This window comes from Rhopalosiphum maidis, chromosome 3 (assembly GCF_003676215.2).
Source record: "Rhopalosiphum maidis isolate BTI-1 chromosome 3, ASM367621v3, whole genome shotgun sequence".
In the NCBI taxonomy this organism is placed as follows: domain Eukaryota; kingdom Metazoa; phylum Arthropoda; class Insecta; order Hemiptera; family Aphididae; genus Rhopalosiphum; species Rhopalosiphum maidis.
Window position 1 is genome coordinate 3,194,778 of NC_040879.1, and position 18,841 is coordinate 3,213,618.

Sequence of the window (18,841 nt, forward strand, 5' to 3'; positions counted from 1 at the left end):
AGAGGAAACAAGGCAAACTCAAGGTTATGATACTCAGAGAGATATTGCAAGTAGTAGTGCATTTTCGGCAAAGAAATCCTATGGAACAAATAAAGAAAAACATACGAAAATTGGCAATTCTGAAAGTCAATGGAACAATGATAAAAAACCAGGCAAGTGTAATCATTGTAAAAAACCAGGGCATTGGAAACGTGAATGCCGGATTTTCTTAAAAGAACAAAAAGAAAAAAATAAGAGCAACTCAGGAAATGCGTTGGTTGGTGTACAATCAAAGGACATCGAAATCAACGAGTCGGAAAAATGGTATGTGGATTCAGGCGCTAGCGATCATATGACCAGCAGAAGAGAATGGTTCAGTAACTATGAGTCATTTGAAGTGCAGTTACCAGTACGTATCGGTGATGGTAAACATATTATGGCTATTGGTAAAGGTAATATAAATGTACAAGCGAGAATCGGCGATAAATGGGTTGACAGTCATTTGTCAAACGTTTTACATGTACCTGATCTGAAGGTAAATTTGTTTTCGTGTGGAGCATGTCTTGATAAAGGCATAAAAATGATGACAGACAGTGACGGATGTAGATTTAAAAAAAACAATCGTATAGTTGCTATTGGAGTTCGTGAGAATAAAATGTTTTCAATGGTTCTGAGAACAAGACCATTACTACAACCGGCTGATCAAGCAAATGTTGCAGTTAAAAATCTCACGTTACTACAGTGGCATGAAATATTAAGTCATCAGAATGTTCAATATGTTCGGAACTACTTGAAATATAAGCGGATTCCATTCATAGAAACGAAAAACAAATTTTTCTGTGAAGCTTGCATTTATGGTAAACAACACAGAGAGCCATTCACATTAAGTAAAACTAAAACTACAAAGCTAGGTCAGTTAATTCACAGTGATGTATGTGGCCCCATGGAGGAAAACTCACTTGGAGGTAAACGGTATTTTGTTATATTCAAGGATGATTTTTCTAACTATACGTATGTGTATTTTATGAGCCAAAAATCAGAAGTTAAAAATAAATTTGAATTATTTTTGAATACAGTCAAAAATCAGTTAAATATTTCAGTAATTACTTTAAGAAGTGATTGTGGTCTGGAATATAAAAATACTGAAGTAAAAGCCTTATTGGATAAATTAGGAATAAAACATGAGACGAGTGTACCATACACGCCCCAGCAAAATGGCAAGGCGGAAAGATCAATGCGAACAATTGTAGAAGCGGCCAGAACTATGTTATATAGCAAAAATTTATCTAAGACACTTTGGGCAGAAACAGTGAATACAGTCGTGTATACAATAAATCGTACAGGTAACACAGGTCAAGAAGGAAAAACACCTTATGAATTATGGTTCAATAAAACACCCGATATAAAGCATCTGAAAAATTTTGGTACCGAAGTATATGCACATATACCAAAAGAAAAACGAAGAAAATGGGATCAAAAGGGTAGAAAAGGTATATTCGTTGGATACTCAGAAGAAACCAAAGGATATCGTATATGCTTTGATGGAAGAGAAATTTCAATAAGCAGAGATGTAATATTCAAAGAGTCAACAAGTCCATTTACAGCTACACAAGTAAAAATCATAAATAAAGAAGAAGAGGAAGAAATAAATTTGGAAGGAGAAGCTGGAGATGAGGAAGACAACAACGACGACGAAGAAAAGTTGGATGATGATGAACAGATAACAATAGGAGTTGAAGAGCAAACAAGAATGACACTCAGAGACAGAGGAAAACTCAATAAACCTATCAGGTATAGAGATGCGTTATTTTCAGCATGTAATGATCCAGTTACATTCGAAGACGCTATGACAGGTGACAATTCAGATAATTGGAAGGCAGCAATGAACGATGAAATGTTGTCATTGAATAAGAATGAAACATGAACACTTGTGGTCTTGCCTCAGAATAAAAAACCTATCAATAATGGTTGGGTATACAAGACTAAATACAAAGCGAACGGAGATGTCGATCGGTACAAAGCAAGGTTAGTGATAAAGGGATGTGCGCAAGTTCATGGAATAGATTTTCAAGAAACATTCAGCCCAGTAGTGAAATATGATTCTGTTCGAGTAATACTTGCGATAGCAGCAGCCAGAAAATTAGTACTCAGACAATTTGACATTAAAACAGCATTCTTATATGGAGATCTTGAAGAAGACATTTATATGAAACAGCCAAAAGGTTACGAAGACGGAACACATTTAGTATGCAAACTTCAACGGAGCCTATATGGGTTGAAACAGGCGCCCAGGTGCTGGAACAAAAAGTTCAAAAATATGCTGATGAACTTTGACCTAAAAGAAACAAAAGCAGATCCTTGTGTATTCGTAAGTAATAAAAACAATCAATTATTAATTGTCGCTATTTTTGTAGACGATGGGCTAATCGCAGCAACAAATAACCAGCTGGTGGACATAATGGTGAAGTATCTAAAGGACAACTTCGAGACGAAGGAAGGTGAACTTGATCATTTCTTGGGTATTGAAATTGATCAGAGACCTGATGGTTCAATTTTCGTACACCAATCTTCATATTGCAAGCGCATTTTAGAGAGGTTCAATATGGAAGAAACCAAAGTCTTGCATATTCCCACAGATCCACAACACTCATTAGATCCAAATCTGGCAGGATCATTGGAAGCAGGGGAAGTTCCATACAGAGAAGCAGTTGGAAGTTTGTTGTATCTAAGCCAAATAACAAGGCCCGATATAACGTTTGCAGTAAACCTTGTCAGTCGTTATCTAGAAAAGCCTCTGACAATTCATTGGAATGCGGTGAAACGCATATTTAAATATTTAAAGGGAACGTTTAATTATGGTTTAATTTATGATTCTAGTGTAACACCAAAGTTGCGTGGATATAGTGATGCAGACTATGCTGGTGATACAATAACGAGACGATCAACTTCAGGATTCATTTTCATGATGGGAGATGGAATCGTAGCATGGTGTTCACAAAGGCAAAAATCGGTAGCACTTTCGACTACTGAGGCAGAATACATAGCGCTGAGCCAATCTATACAGGAACTCACTTGGTTGACGCTACTTATCAGTGATCTTCTGGAGCCACAGGGAGATACACCTGTTTTGTATGCAGACAACCAAAGCGCTATCAAACTAGTGAAAAATCCAGAATACCATAAGCGAACAAAACACATCGATGTACGCTATCATTACATTCGTGAGAAGTTCAGTGAAGGGATGTTTTCTCTAGAATATGTGCCAAGCAAGGAGCAGTTAGCTGACATATTGACTAAGCCAACTCCACGACCAAGATTCCAGGAACTCAGGGAGATGTTGGGAATTAGATATATTAATTCTAAGTTAGGGTATATTGTTTAAGGGGAAGTGTTGAATGTAAACAACACACCCTATAGTATGTAGATTATAAGTAAAATTATTCACACTGTAGTTCGGCAGACGCTGAATAGGCATTTTTGTATAACTAGCATATTCTCTCTATGTAGTAGTCTGTAGGACAATCAGTCGTTGTTTTATATTACGCCTCGGAGCACTATAGTTATTCGTTTCAATTATACATATTATTATATTATTACATATATCCGATCTTATTATTATTTACCTTTAGCTTCTGTATATCTGGTGTACTTTAACAATATCGATGTAGAATTCTTTCGAGTCTCGACAATAATGTAGTGAACATACCTAAAAACCGGTCGGCAGACGCCGTTCAACCACTCACCGACTGGATGTACAGAGTGATAATCGAACAACACTCAATATTTAAAAATCTGTTAACATTTTTGAAAATGTTTTTTTACATAATTTGCAGTCGAAATAAACTACATTTTTTATTTTTTTAAATTTATATTATTTTATATTTGTATTGTTATAATTTCTTAAGTTTTTTAATTTTTTAAACGACAATATATATTTTTAATTCATATTCGGAATCAGAATAACTTTTCTGGGTATAATTAAAAATTAGATGAGTAGTTTAAGAGTTATAAGTATTTAAAGTTTGCGAACCAAAGTGGCACCAAGCAAAATGTTGATTATTACTCCTCTCACTTAAATATTTATAACTCAAACACTAAGAACTCATCCGAATTTCGATTTTATGTTTCAACATAGTTCAAAAAATATTCTACTTTAGAATATATAAAATTAAAAATACGTACTATCATTCAAAAAATTAAAATACCAAAAATATTATATCGATAAAAAATATAGCATTATTTTGATTAGAATAATTAATGTAAGAAAAATATTTTCAAAAACATTAATCGATTTTCAAATAATGAGTGTTCAACAATAAAAGAATCACTCCGTATATTATTGCCACTAAGTGTGAAGCTTATACTACGTTGACCTAAGTGGGTGCTCTAGTGCTCTACGTGGAATCGTACAATGTACCATTGTTATTCGTTTTAGTTCTACGTTGTAGGACGACAATTTTATTCATCGAATATTTTCGTTTTAATTTGAATTTTGTAAACACCAACCTTCAACCTACTATAATAGGATTATAAAGGTTTATAATATTATTAATGTTATTATCGACTCTTGTCCTGTAACTGTTGAAGATTTTTGTTAGATGTCGTACGCGTATAGTAGGCACTAGGCAACTATATAATACAATATAATAAATAGTGTGTACAAATATTATACTCTACACAATGATATAATATTTTGTAATTAATTTATATTTTATATTATACACTTATAGGAATTCATTAAAAATAAACTACTACATAGTATACATTTTTTTTATAAAAACATGATGTACCTACCTATATATATATATATATATATATGACTGCTACAATAGTCAAAGAAAACTATTTGTAATGTAAACGAAAGGCGGACTGTTGATCAAAATACATGGGATAGCTGTGTAGTGAGTAGTGACTATTGTTATCGAGAACGACAGTACGACACATAAGACGTTTGGTAAAGAATAGCCATAGAAATGTTTTTCGTTTTTATCCTTTTGAATATTCCCCTTACTATGTATTAATCTCGATTGTCTAGAAATGTGTTTGTACGCTGTACAAGTATCTTATTAAAACCGGGTGTGTAGCCCCACGGTCAATAGATACCTTTGTTGTTTCCAAATATTTAGTATGTGGGCGTGTGGTACCGTGGCCGTAGTCGTCCCCGAAAACATATATTATTATACATTAGTACACAAACACAGGGTATCCTTATTCTTATATATACTGAGTAATGATTTACCAAGCATGCACACTCCTTTTTTTTCTTATTCAAAATCTGATTTTTGTCATTTATTATCGCTACTGCTGTCAATTTGAGCTCAAAAGACGTAAAGTTTTTACAAGGTTAGGTTTAAAGTTAATAATAAAAAATTAAAGTTAGTTTAAGATGTCTGAAATTAAATCTGAAAAAAATTCTGAAATCTGCAGAAAATTGTTTATAGATTGTATGGAATACTTTGTAACAATTAAATCTTATATTCTAATGAAGTGGTAATATAACTTGAAAATATGAATTTTTTCAAATCATAATATTAAATTTAAAATTAAAATTAAAACCGGAATATTTCATACAATCTACAGACATTTTTTTGCTGAATTTAGATATTTTTCTCAGAATTAACATCAGACAACACGTTAACTAACTTTAATTAATGTTGTCAAATCAATAAGCAAGTTATCGTAAAATTCGTTTATTGAATTTTTATTGCTATCGAGTTATTGACGTGTGCATGCGCGTACAAGGGTGGTAACCGTCGGTGACTCCAACCGGTACCCGGATTGCATTTCACTTTCACTAATAACCATTTACAACCATAGGCGGAGATTTGATTGAATTTTAGGGGGGCTTAAATCTTTTTTTGTGAAATAAGCCGCGGGGGCTTTTCCCCCACACCCCCTCACTAATATTAATATATACGGGGGACGCCGTTTATAAAACTCACGGATACCTATAGGGTTTAATCGTGCGCTTATTAAACTCAACATCGTCGGAACGATCCGGACATATCCAAATACATTATAAAAAAATTCGATTATAAGACCTATCACTTCGTTTATAAGACTCAAATTTCGTAAAAAGTAAATATTTTTGGTTAAAATTTAGAAATAAATTGGTTTTCAAAATTTACATATTATTTGGGTTTTGTCTGGTTTCAATTCATGCTTTTTAACGTGAATTTTACAATAAATTTTATCGCATTTCACATTTTTTGCAATAATCGTTACTATAATAGGTACGAGTACAAGAAACATTAATATTCAAAACAAACCAAAATTACAAATTGTTTTCATAAATTATGAATACATCATACATCTTTTATAATTTTTTATTAATATGTAATAATTTTTAGATCATGTATTTGTATTATAATTTTAATTTTTTTATTAGAATTTTTAAATTTATTTAATAATATATATGTAGTATGTAATATTATATGTATTAAAGTAAATTAAAATTAAAGCAATATATATAGTAAAATAAAATTCATAAATATGTAATTCAAATTTTTTTCCCACTTCGCCTATCAGACTCATTCTGTGCTGGTCCTAAAGTGAGTCTTATAAGCGGCGTCTACTGTGTTATCTCCAATACATGTTAACTACTAAATAACCAACTAATAATTACCAAATAAAAAGAAAACCTACTAAATACGCATTACTAACTACATATGTACTTTAAAATCATTAATTTATAATACAATAAATGCTTTATTATTTAAGTATAATAAACCTATTTTGATTAGCAAATATATTAATAACGTTCTCATTTTCTCAATACTGATATTGATATCTTTTTCAATGTATAATATTGAAGAGTTATTAAATTGCTCAATCCGTCCTGACGGTCGTCCGGTGCGCACCGATGACGTGTAGGTAGATATATGTTGTAATAATTATTATATTGACTAAATTTCGGGAAAAATTTTTTTTTTCTAAAGTTCCAAGATTTTGGCAATTGTTGTAAAATAAGTCCGATGTTCGGCCGGCCACATGACTGAACTGAAAAATGTTCAATAATTTTTTTTTTTTTGGGGGGGGGACTTTTGATCTTTATGGGGGCTAAGCCCCCCAAGCACCTCCCAATCTCTTCTACAACTAACACATAGATCTCGGACGGCTAAGACGAGATTATGAATTGCCTAAATGTTGTCCCTTAAATAATAACCGTAGCGATGAGGCTCTTTAAAGACCATATTTTTAATTAATATTTATTAATATTTTTATACTATTATCCTTACTATAAAAATTTTAATAATTTAAAAACTATTCAATCAAATTTTGAATTAGGAGTATAACATTTTTAAAAAAAATCATCTACTAAATAATTTATAGTAAAAGGGAAACAGAAGTTTGTATCGTATCGCTACACGAATACGTGGTAAATGATAATCCTTAAATAGTAGAAAAAATATTATGAATTTGAAAATATGATCTAAGAGATTTTATTAAAATAGAAAGATGTACAAATCTGTAGCATAATATGTATTGTGTTAAATTATATTTTAATTATTAGTTTTGACATTTGATTAAAATCAATGACTTGGAAATCAAAAACTCGGAAACAATACAGTAGTACACATGTATTTGATTACAAATTACAAAATAATTTAATCATAAAACAACAACTTTACAGCTTACAGATATTTTAAATAATAAAAATAAATCAATACATTTGAGAATTAAAAATGTGAGAATAAGTAAAAGTAAAAATATTTAACTAGAGAAAAAATTAATTTTTTTCTATTGCAAAACATTTATTTATTTATATAAATATAAATAAAACGGTTTTTTTAACAACTTTTCAAAAGTCGTAATTATTATTATCATTTTTTAAAAATGTCAACTAAATTATTTATATCTATGAAGTAAAATAATAGCACTAATAAGTACCATAGTCAGGATGTACATATATGTATAGCCTAAATATTTCCATTATTAAATAATTTACCTACTATAGATAGTTAGCTACTAGCAAGTAGCAGGGCATTTTCTCATAAATATAACGTAGTTATGAACATATAATGAAATAAAATAATGATTACGAACCGTATAACATAGATTTTTAATCATATATATTTTGTTTTATGAGATAAATAAATGTACCCAGCAAAAATGTCAACTGTCGAGATTTTCAATTAGAAGAAATACTACATTAAATTGTGGTACAGATCACAGACTTCAAGGCTGAGACTTGTTTCAATAGCCCCATATCTGTAGGATTATATTATAGGTTTCACATAGTCGCTCCAGTTACCTATTCATTATCGTGTGACCTAGTTACGTATCGCCAGTATGTCGCATTCGCGCGCGTCAGTACGTCACGCAAGTGACTTGTTCACCGCTTTATTTTGAACCGATTATCGTGTCGATACCACGGACTGAGTTCTATATTATTACAATTAATTTTATTAGGCATTTCGGTTCGTAAATTTTCCATTGAAATGTTTTATGCGTTGACGTACACGTCCGGCATTTAAATTGCAATTAAAAACGACTATCGGTTCTAGTTTAATTGGCATTCCGCGACGGTATATTACCGTATTGTATATTACACTGATAGGTATTATTATAATAATAAATCAATTTAATAGCTTTTTAATTTTATTATAATTGCCTACACGACGTCTACGGGCAGTAGTAATATTATACTACACAAAGTATAATATTATATTAATATGTCTCAACAGTATCTGTACAGTATCGCTACTACAGTCGGACGACACACGGCCGATATCGGTGGCTTATCAACCGAAACGTATTCCGAGATATAACACGAAGATAAGAACATGAGATATCGGTTTTCGAACACGACTTGCTTTCAATTTATTCTTCGTCCTTTTGCGGAGGCGATCGGTGCGGTATAGTCACAGTTGTTCCTCGTCCGGTAAAATTGTTCGTTTCCGCAATCCGTTCAGTGTCGTCTGCTATGCGGTTCCTGGATTCGTTCGTACAACCTTACCAGCTGACCACATCGGAAAATCGGAACGTCGGTCGACGTCGGCGTCTGGAATTCCGCTAAACATCTCGTTTCGTTTTTGTCTACAGCCAGTTACCGACGTTTTACCAGCAGTACTATGCGCATCAAGAGCGTTGGCTTCGGCATCAGGCACCGCGCGTGTCTATTAATCGTCATTAATGTTATAACGTGAGTCCAAATAAATAATAATAAATTGTTATGTCACGTTAAACAATGTTCAATACATTTTTTGTCTATGTTTGTCGTGAGTGTTTGATTTTAGACTGTAGTTATACTGAGTACCTATAAGTAGTTGGTCAAGAAAATATATGTTGTGTCCTCCAAGTATAATAATATTTTTATGAAAAAGACTGTGTAATGTTATGAAATAATTGCATCATATGGTTAAATTTTGGTGAAATTTTAATAGTAACACGATCATATTGGACTATGAAGTATTAATGAAAAAAAATGAGTAAAGCTCAATTACATTTTTAAATTATTAAGTATATGTATTATTATAATTAGTAGTATTATGACAACATCTGTTACACTTGACAGAATTTTTTAAACATTTATGATATTTTGTTTCACACTTCTTTATTGCTGGTCTCGTAATTTTATTTTTCACTGACAATTATACTATGTCCTATGTTGATGTGAAAATTCTTAATACTTTTTACGGCTTTTTTCATGTTAGTTATGTATAATGATTTTTTAATATTATTATTTAATATTTTCATAAAATTAAAAAAGTGAATCAAATTTCATTGTATATTAAAATACAAAATAATTTTTTTTTTAACTGTTTTGTTATAATGAATGATTACTTGTATCGAGTCAGAGAATATAATAATATACTAACATCACATAAAAATAAAAATTATTTATTATAGAATTTTTTTAGAATGAGGCCTCATCATGTTTATAATATATATATATGATCATGATCAATAATTAGAGTATAGTATATAGGTCAATAGTATAACTTCAAAATTTGGCTATGAAAGCAAAATATTCAACGACCCCTCATTCAGGTATTATATATCTAAGTAGGGTGCATTCATTTTATTAACATTTAAAAAAATATTATTGCATGTTTTATTATTAAAAAAAAAATTAATAATTTAATAGTATTTTAATTATAAATTATTAAAGATAAAACGTTGTATTATTTCAGACCCTCTAAGCCAGGTGTGTGTGCCCTACCTTTTTCAATTTGTGTGTCACATTTCAAATTTATGTTTATAGTAGAAACCATTTATAATGACACCGGTTGTAATGACATACCGGGTGTAATGATCTTAGATTGCAAGTCGGCAAAACTCCTATATTGTATGTACTAATTTGTATCGATTATAATGATGTCTGTATAGTGACTATACGGATGTTATGACGGTTATTTTTGATTTTATTGGAAAAAGGTTTTATCTATAATGACTTTATTAATTTTATTGAAGGTCTTATAACAACCAATAAAGCAAATTTCATAAATTTTTTTTGTTAATTTATCGTCAGTTTTCCGATATTCGTGTACTTGATCATAATCGTCATGCGATAAACTGTAAATAGTGTTTAAGTGTTCAATCTTTGCAATATGAGTAAACGAATACGAGGTTAGGTTTATAATTACGGATTTTTTTAATACACATTAAATTTCAATTTAAAATACATAATAATTAAATATTAAAAAATTGTATTATTATTTTTTTCTGTATGAATTAAATTTATGATTTATATATGTATATATATAAAATATAATAACACATTAAAAATGTTATTGTAATAAAATATTTTGTTCATTGCATGTATATAAAAGAGTTTTTAATTTAATTTTTGTAATTTTGGTTATAATGATAATCGGTTATTATGACCAATTTTGACTAGTCCCTTGAATGTCATTATATGGTTTCTACTGTATATTACTGGTTGTACTTCACGGTTTTATTTTGTTAATTTTGATAAAATATACAATAGATATAATATTATTTTTATAATTAAAAAAAATTATAAGATATTTTGTAATTTTAAAAGCTTATTAAAATAACATTTTTTTTTAAAAATTATAATTTTAATTTTAATTTTTATTTATATTTAAAAAGCTTTTTAATTTTTATTAAATGTTTACGGTCTGCGGGTTGGGTATTTAAGCGAACAGACCTAGGTGCGCCGGCACCCTCTGATCACTCTTAGTTACACTACTGATACAGGTTACAGGTAAACTATTTAATACTTCTGTAGTGCAACTAATATATAATTTGCATTGCATAGTCCAATAAATAAATGTTATATTAAAAAAAAAACAGTTATAATAATATTATATATTATATAAGACTAGATTACTACTTAGATTTCATAAATCCGTTTGGTCCATATGATGTGATTAATTTTAAAAGATAACAACATTTATATCTATTTATTATAACTATTATTACATAATATTTAATTTAATACTTACTTTTATATTGTAAAAATAGAACATCATATATACTGTTTTTTTTATGTTTAATTATTTGTCTATAATTTTGACTCTTTAGTATAAAGTATAATCATTTGAAATGTATAACAATAACTAATGAGCTATAGTAAAAAAAAATCATGTAAATAAGTTTGCTTATCACTTGTAGGCTAAACCAGGGATATAAATGTATTAATTAATATAAAAAAACAAATAAAATGTAATGCAATAATGCCGTGATAAAATAATGCATGGCTATGCAATAGTTTCATCAGTTGATAGAAAAGATAAGAAAATCACCAAATTAAAATTAAATCGAAAATCTTGAAAATGTCTGTTGTTTTTAAAAACAACATACTGAATACAAATATGACTTAACTACTTTACTACTTATGACTTGTATAATTATATTGTGTATGAACTACTGTTGTCACATAAACTCAGTGCCGTGTCTAATAGGAGGCTAAGGGGGAAATTGCACCCAGCATCATAATTTTCATACGTTAAGAACGGTGTCAAATATTTTTAGTACCAATAATATATTATTTGGAAAATTTATTTTGCCCCTGTCGTCTTTAACTCTTAATCCGGCGTTGCATACACTTAAAATTCATTGAATTGCAACAATTTTCTTTTTTTCTTAGAAATTTTGTGGTAGGGGTTGCTAGCCATAAGTGAAACGTTGGCAGCTGATATCATGTTTCATTAGTAATGCATTAGTATTTACTATTTTTATAAGATTTATAGAAAATATTATAGAAATATACCAAGTTACTTTTAGCCAACACATATATTATAGCTCGATTAAAAGGCACATTTGTTGAAAAGCTGACTAACTATTTAACTAAAAAAAATACAATTTTTTAAATAAAATATCTTATTAATAATTTAAATATTTTAGGCCAATCATATTTGCAGAAAATGAAAATATCTCTGTAAGTGACTATAATTCATTGGACTATGATAATACTTCTACCATATTTATACACAAGGTAAGACTTCAAATATGTTTAATGTTAAATAATTAATAGTTTGCAATTTAATTTATTGTGTTATTAAACAGAGAAGAATTAATTAAACCACTCATATTTATTAAACGAAAATAAAATATGTATATATATTTTTTTTAGAATACTGACAAAAGAGCTTCTCAAAAGACATTCAATTATAAATATAGGTGGAAAAGTATTTTAAATGTTTTGGATACATGTAATAAAGAAATTATTTTTCCTGAAATACAACCAAATCTTGACACTGATAAAAGGTGATTACAATTTAACATTTTTTTAATATGTTAACAATTTTTAAGTATGTATTTTTTTTTTATAGAATAGTATCAGAAATTGAAGAAAGTCTAATGACAAATAATTTTAACTCGACCTCAGAATTTATAACCAAAGATAATTTGGCCGATGAATATATTACTATTAAAACTCATATGATTGATGATGAGTTTAAAGAAAGTAAATTGCAGACTGTTGATGTCTTATCTGTTCGCAATGCTACAATAAATGAAGATATTCCATCTTTTAGAGAATGGACTAAAAAACAATTAGAAGAAGCTGAAAAACAACCAGGTATGAAAAAACAAATAATAATTATGACATTTATATTCAATTTAATCTCTATTAATGACTATTTTAGCTACAAATGAAACAAAGTTTAATCACAATAAAAAAGTATTAAAAAAAAATTATGCATCGCCTGAATGTGGTGCTAAAGTAGTATCTACAAATCCTGAAGCAAAATATCCACACTTATTATTAACAAAACATTCTGATGAATATTTATTAAATTTGTGTAAAAGTACTACTTGGTTTGTTGTCGAATTGTGTGAAGCAATTCAAGTGAAAAAAGTATGTAAAAATGATGTGTCTATATATTGTAAATTATAATATTATTTTATTTTTTAGATTGAATTAGCAAATTTTGAACTGTTCTCGTCTACACCTAAAGAGTTTTCGGTGTATGTTGCTTCTCGATTGAATGCACGTGTATGGACACCAATTGCTAATTTAGTGGCAGAAGATGTGAGAGTATTGCAAGGTTTTATTTTAAATACAACAGATGAAAATGAATTTAACAAATATATTAAAGTTGAGATACATTCACATTATGGGAAAGAACATTATTGTCCAATATCAGTGTTTAATGCATATGGATTATCAGAAATTGAAGTATGACAAATAGATGTAACAAATAATAAATAATACATATGTATTTTTATTTTAGGTATTAGAAAGATCAGATGAAAATGGATTGGAAATAAACATTGCAGAAAATGAAGATGCTGATGACTTTGATGCATTAAATGAGGAAATTCGAAATAACCGAAATAAATCAATGGATAGTAAAAACACATTACTCGACAGTGCTCGTGTTGCAGTGATGTCAATTGTTAAAATAGCCGCAGATGTGTTAGATATTAGGCAAAAAAATACAAAAAATTTTTCCAATTATACATCAAATGATACTAATGATAATATAGCAGTAGAAGTCCAATTTTCAAAATGTATTACTCCGGGATACATCATGGTCTGCCACAGTTGTAATGATACCTTTTATAAGAAGTAAGTTTTAGATTTTTAGTATTATTTATGAAAATATAAATTAATATGTTTTAATATAATTTTTCTATAGAATGTTTGACACTATTAGTTGCGAAGCAGATCATTTAACCGAGATGTATCAAAATAAGTACATCCACAATACAATAATGAATAGTGATGCTTGTGTAGAATTTGGATTAGATTTTTTAACAATAAAAAAAAATCTCAACGAAAAATCGCCTTAATTAGTGATCGAAGGAAAAATTTTATCCTTTCAATTTTCTCACGTGTTAAAATAGCTGCATTATGTAATACTTTGGCAATTGTGCACAAAAAAATTGTATTAAATAAGGCAAAACGTGTTTACATTAGTGAAAATTTGATAATAAATCTGCAAACATCGATTCCAGACGAAAATGGGTCAATTGCTAACAATAGTTCTACAAAACTTCAGCAATCAAAAAATGACACCTCTCATTCTGACACAATTAATGAATATAAATCAACTGTAACTAGTTATATTGAACCTATAATTTCTCAGATATTGCCAACAAAAGCATTTTTAAGTTCAGATGAAGATCCTGGATCATCAAACAAATATTATGTTAAAGAGTCTGCAACAGTTCTTAATGAAAATGCAACATTGTCTTCATCATTCCATACCGAGTTGAATTCAACAAACGAAGTTCCTATTCCAAGTTCTACTCAATGTATATTATTATCTGTTCTTTATATTATGCTTTTCTAATTATTTAAATATTTTTCAGTTGAAACTAGTTATATTGTGGAAAAACCCATGGATTCTGAATTGCAGAATAATATTGAAACAAATATTACAAATGAAGGAGTACTAGTTGAACCACCTTCAGATACATTTGATAGTTTTTTCAAAGATTTTGAGGTTGAAGAACATGATAATGACAAATGTAACCCTACAACAGCAGAGTCATCTGTACATTATACTGTTCAACCTTCAGTTCAATCACAAAATACGAAGCAATCTTTATTCATTCGCTTAGCAAATCGTATTAAAGTAATACATAATATTACAACTTAAATAGGCATTTATAATTCATATGAAATAAAAATAAAAAAAATTATGAATACATATTTGAAATTATTAATTTGTTCTTTTTTGTTTATAGGATTTAGAACGTAATATGTCTCTCAGTGGTGAATATTTACAAGAGCTTAGTACACGTTATAAGAAACAAGTTGACGATATGCAACGTACTATTTTGGAGTTAACTGAAGAGAATAGAATCAAAAGAGAACAAGATCTAAAAATGTACGGAGAAATAAAATTTCTTAGTGATCAGGTGGCTTCTCTTCAAAATTCACTCCATTGTCTGAAAACTGAAACAGAAAATTTAAACTTGGTAATTAACTATATTTATAAACTATTTAATATTTGTTTGTATATATTTAGACCAATTCTTATGTTAAAATGTATTTTTGTTTTTACAGTTTTCAGTTATTGTTCCTGAAAGCAATCTTCTTAAAATTGGAATAATTTGCTTATTAATCTCAGTATATATACTTCTTAGAATGACAGGTATTATAGGAAAGAAAAATCAAGAATTAGAATGGAAGAATTCTAATACAGGATCAGGTGCACGTAGGCAGTCTACTAATGATATTTTATCAAATATTAAAGAGAAGCATCGTCGTCCTAGTGAAGAAGCATTATTTTCATCTGGTAAGAACATATTTACTGTTGTGACTTAATTATAATAATGGATATTAGTATTAAAATGTTTTAATAAAAATAATAATAATAATAATAATAATAAATAATAATATTAATAAACAAATAATACAAAGAGCTTAAAATCTGATATGTAATAATACATTTTAAAAGAACATAATTATAAGGTATATCTATTTTATGTATATTTATGGAGTATATTATTTAGTGATTTTTGATAGTTCAGACATTATTATTATATGATTAAAATTAAGGTTTCAAATGTATTATAATAATAACTAAGGTCTAAAAATAATATTAACTGCTTATACAAAATGATTTATTTTAATATTTAGATTTTCAAGGAAATTGTTTATTATTTCAAATTAAATAAGAGTAGTTATATTATTATTAATTATAAATATTTATTTTGACAGTAAACCCAAACTAAACAATAAAATAGGTAACTATATAATTTTCTTTAAGATTAACAAAAATAAATTTTATTTAGGAAATGTACTCTAAAATCATTAAAATGTTAAGTAGGAAATAGGCTATTAAATATGACATACTTCTACAATATTATTCAAATTGTTATACAATGTATTATATAATTTGATAATTAGTAGTTTCAAAAATTGTAAAGTATGTCAAATTTAATTAAAGAATTTAATGGTATGTTTAAAATGAGTAAACATTTCTAATACAGCTATATTAGAATATCCTTTTTTATAATTACTTTTAAATTAATTTTTCAGTATTTTTATTTTTACATAAAGACTACAAATTTTAATGTGACAAAACAAGTAACTTGTACAATTGTTAATTTGTTATAGGAACTACTCATCAAGATTTATTAATTCGAAACAATAACGGAGAAAACATAAAAAATGAAAAAAAACGAAGAAAAAAGAGAAAAGAACTTATTTTAAAATCTAAATCAAATGCAATTAACCTAGAAGCGGGTGGTATTGATGGTAACATGAAACTAAAATCTACCTCTAGTCTCTCTCAATCAAATCGAAGGGCTTCCTCATCTGATCTTACTACCTGCAATGGTTCAACACATGATTTCATAAAAACTGCATTGTCAGTTAGAAATAAACGAATGTCAGGACCATTACAACATACCTCAAGTGTTCTTGATTCCAATAAAAACAAAAATGCAATTGAAACAAAGTCTAAAAGTATTAAAACTTTTTTAAAAAAAATATTTTAAGTCTTTTAGCATGTAATTAAAATTACAAAGTATTTGTTGATTATATTTGTTAACTATTTTTATGTTTTGTCCTTTGGTATTGTGGAACAGATGTTATCTATTAATTAATATGTTATACATTTTAAAATGTTATTTGAATTGTTTATATTACAATTTATGTAATTATGTGATTTATTACAAACATATTTTTTGTTGATGATTGACTATTTTAGTCAACCTCGTGTTTATATTTATTAAAAATGTAAGATTTTTCATGATTAAAGCACAAAGGTTATGTAATGTAATTCATATTTAAGCATAATTAATATTATTGTATCTTATCTATTTTTATACACTGTATTTTAAAATTTTAAAATGTATTACATTTACATTAACTACGTAAGAAAATTAATTACTTTATATTTTTGAAGATGTATATGCATTTTATGTATGAACAACTTTAATAGCAAAGTACTATTTAATGTTTTAAGTGAGAAAATTCTAATTTAGTCTAAACTGTTAACTATGATCTTCAGTTTTATAGTTATTTATTTAAATTAATATATTCTAAAAAAAATTAATCAGTATGTGTAAATTGTGTACATTTTCTCGGAACATCAAAATAATCAAGCATGAATGTTTTTATGATGGATTTTAATTAATTATCACTAAGTATAGATCTATAGTTTTGCATAATTTAAATGTGAAATACTATTTTATATCAGTTGATTGAGTTTTGATATAACAAATTATACCAACAAATAAACAGTGAATTTGAAACCGTATATATAAAATATTTTTAAGTCTAGTAGATGTATGAAATATATTATTATTTTTATAAGCATCCTTATCAAAGATGGTATATTATTTTTTGAGTCATAAACCTTTATTTTGTAATTAAAGTCTAAAACAATATTAGGTGCCAGTAGGTTAATCTTGTTAATAATTCTGAATAATCAGTATTTAAAAAAATTTACATACTCACTTTTTTTTAGTATAAGTTGAGTATTTTGTTTTAAATGTAATAATGAAGTACAGGCAGCATTAGCTTTATCTTCATTCATCAATTTATTGTTTTATTTTCGAATTTGTTGTAGAAAATAAACTTTTATAACTGTTGACACTGTATCATCTGTATATTAAGACCTTAAGTGTATTTGGAATGAAGCACCTTTATCATAGCACAAAATATTATGTCTGGAAGTGATTTACAAATTTTTAACAATTTATATTTAGGAACTTAATTATTTAGATGTTATTTTTACTTTTTTTTTTATTAAATAGAAAACCGTAAGAAAATAAAAGTATTTTGGCATGCTATTTAAACTGAATTTGAGTAATTTTTTGTGGTTTTTATACATTGACCACTCGAATTGTATTATATTTAATAGATGGTTCACATTCTCGTATACCTATCGTAAACTTAATACTTATTGATATAATATTATTCGTTGTAGATATAATATTAATGTATTATTATGTCCTTACAAGTACATGCATGTTATGATTACGAATGTGTGTAGTTCGCATAGACCTTATATTAGTTAGTATAACGTCTATGGTAGTTCGACAAGTTCGTTATTAGTGCTCATTATATGATTAGACAATTCGGAACATGTAAATTTTAAATGAAAATATTTTATTAGAATCAGATGAACAAATACATTAACAAATTGCTACATCTACCTTTACTATTAATTCAAGTTTAGTGTTGTGGAAAGAGTTTGATTAAACTGTGGTCAATTTGATTAGATGGATCCAACACATCAGTGACAAGTATTATTGAAGTTGACAAATATTTTAATGAATTGTTGATTAGACGGACAGAAAATCCTTTGGTTTGGTGGGCTGAGAGAAAAAAAGTCTATCCAAGATTGTACACACTTGTAAAAAGGAGACTGTGTATTATGGCAACATCGGTACCTTGCTAAATAATATTTTCCAAAGCAGACCAAGTAGTAAGTAAAAAAGAAAGTCGACTCTCCACATCAAAAATTTCAAAAATATTATTTCT

General features: G+C 28.0%; 1 protein-coding gene across 1 annotated transcript; it reads left to right on the forward strand.

Moving 5' to 3' along the window:
- The first annotated feature begins 8,662 nt into the window (after positions 1 to 8,662).
- LOC113559754 (SUN domain-containing ossification factor-like) lies at positions 8,663 to 17,066 on the forward strand. Its single transcript, XM_026965499.1, is given in 13 exon segments — positions 8,663 to 9,124; positions 12,295 to 12,385; positions 12,524 to 12,657; positions 12,723 to 12,970; positions 13,038 to 13,249; positions 13,307 to 13,570; positions 13,626 to 13,963; positions 14,034 to 14,152; positions 14,155 to 14,652; positions 14,710 to 14,975; positions 15,088 to 15,321; positions 15,410 to 15,641; positions 16,466 to 17,066. Coding segments are annotated over 13 exon segments (3,090 nt in total). The 5' UTR covers positions 8,663 to 9,053; the 3' UTR covers positions 16,849 to 17,066.
- Positions 17,067 to 18,841: the final 1,775 nt, after the last annotated feature.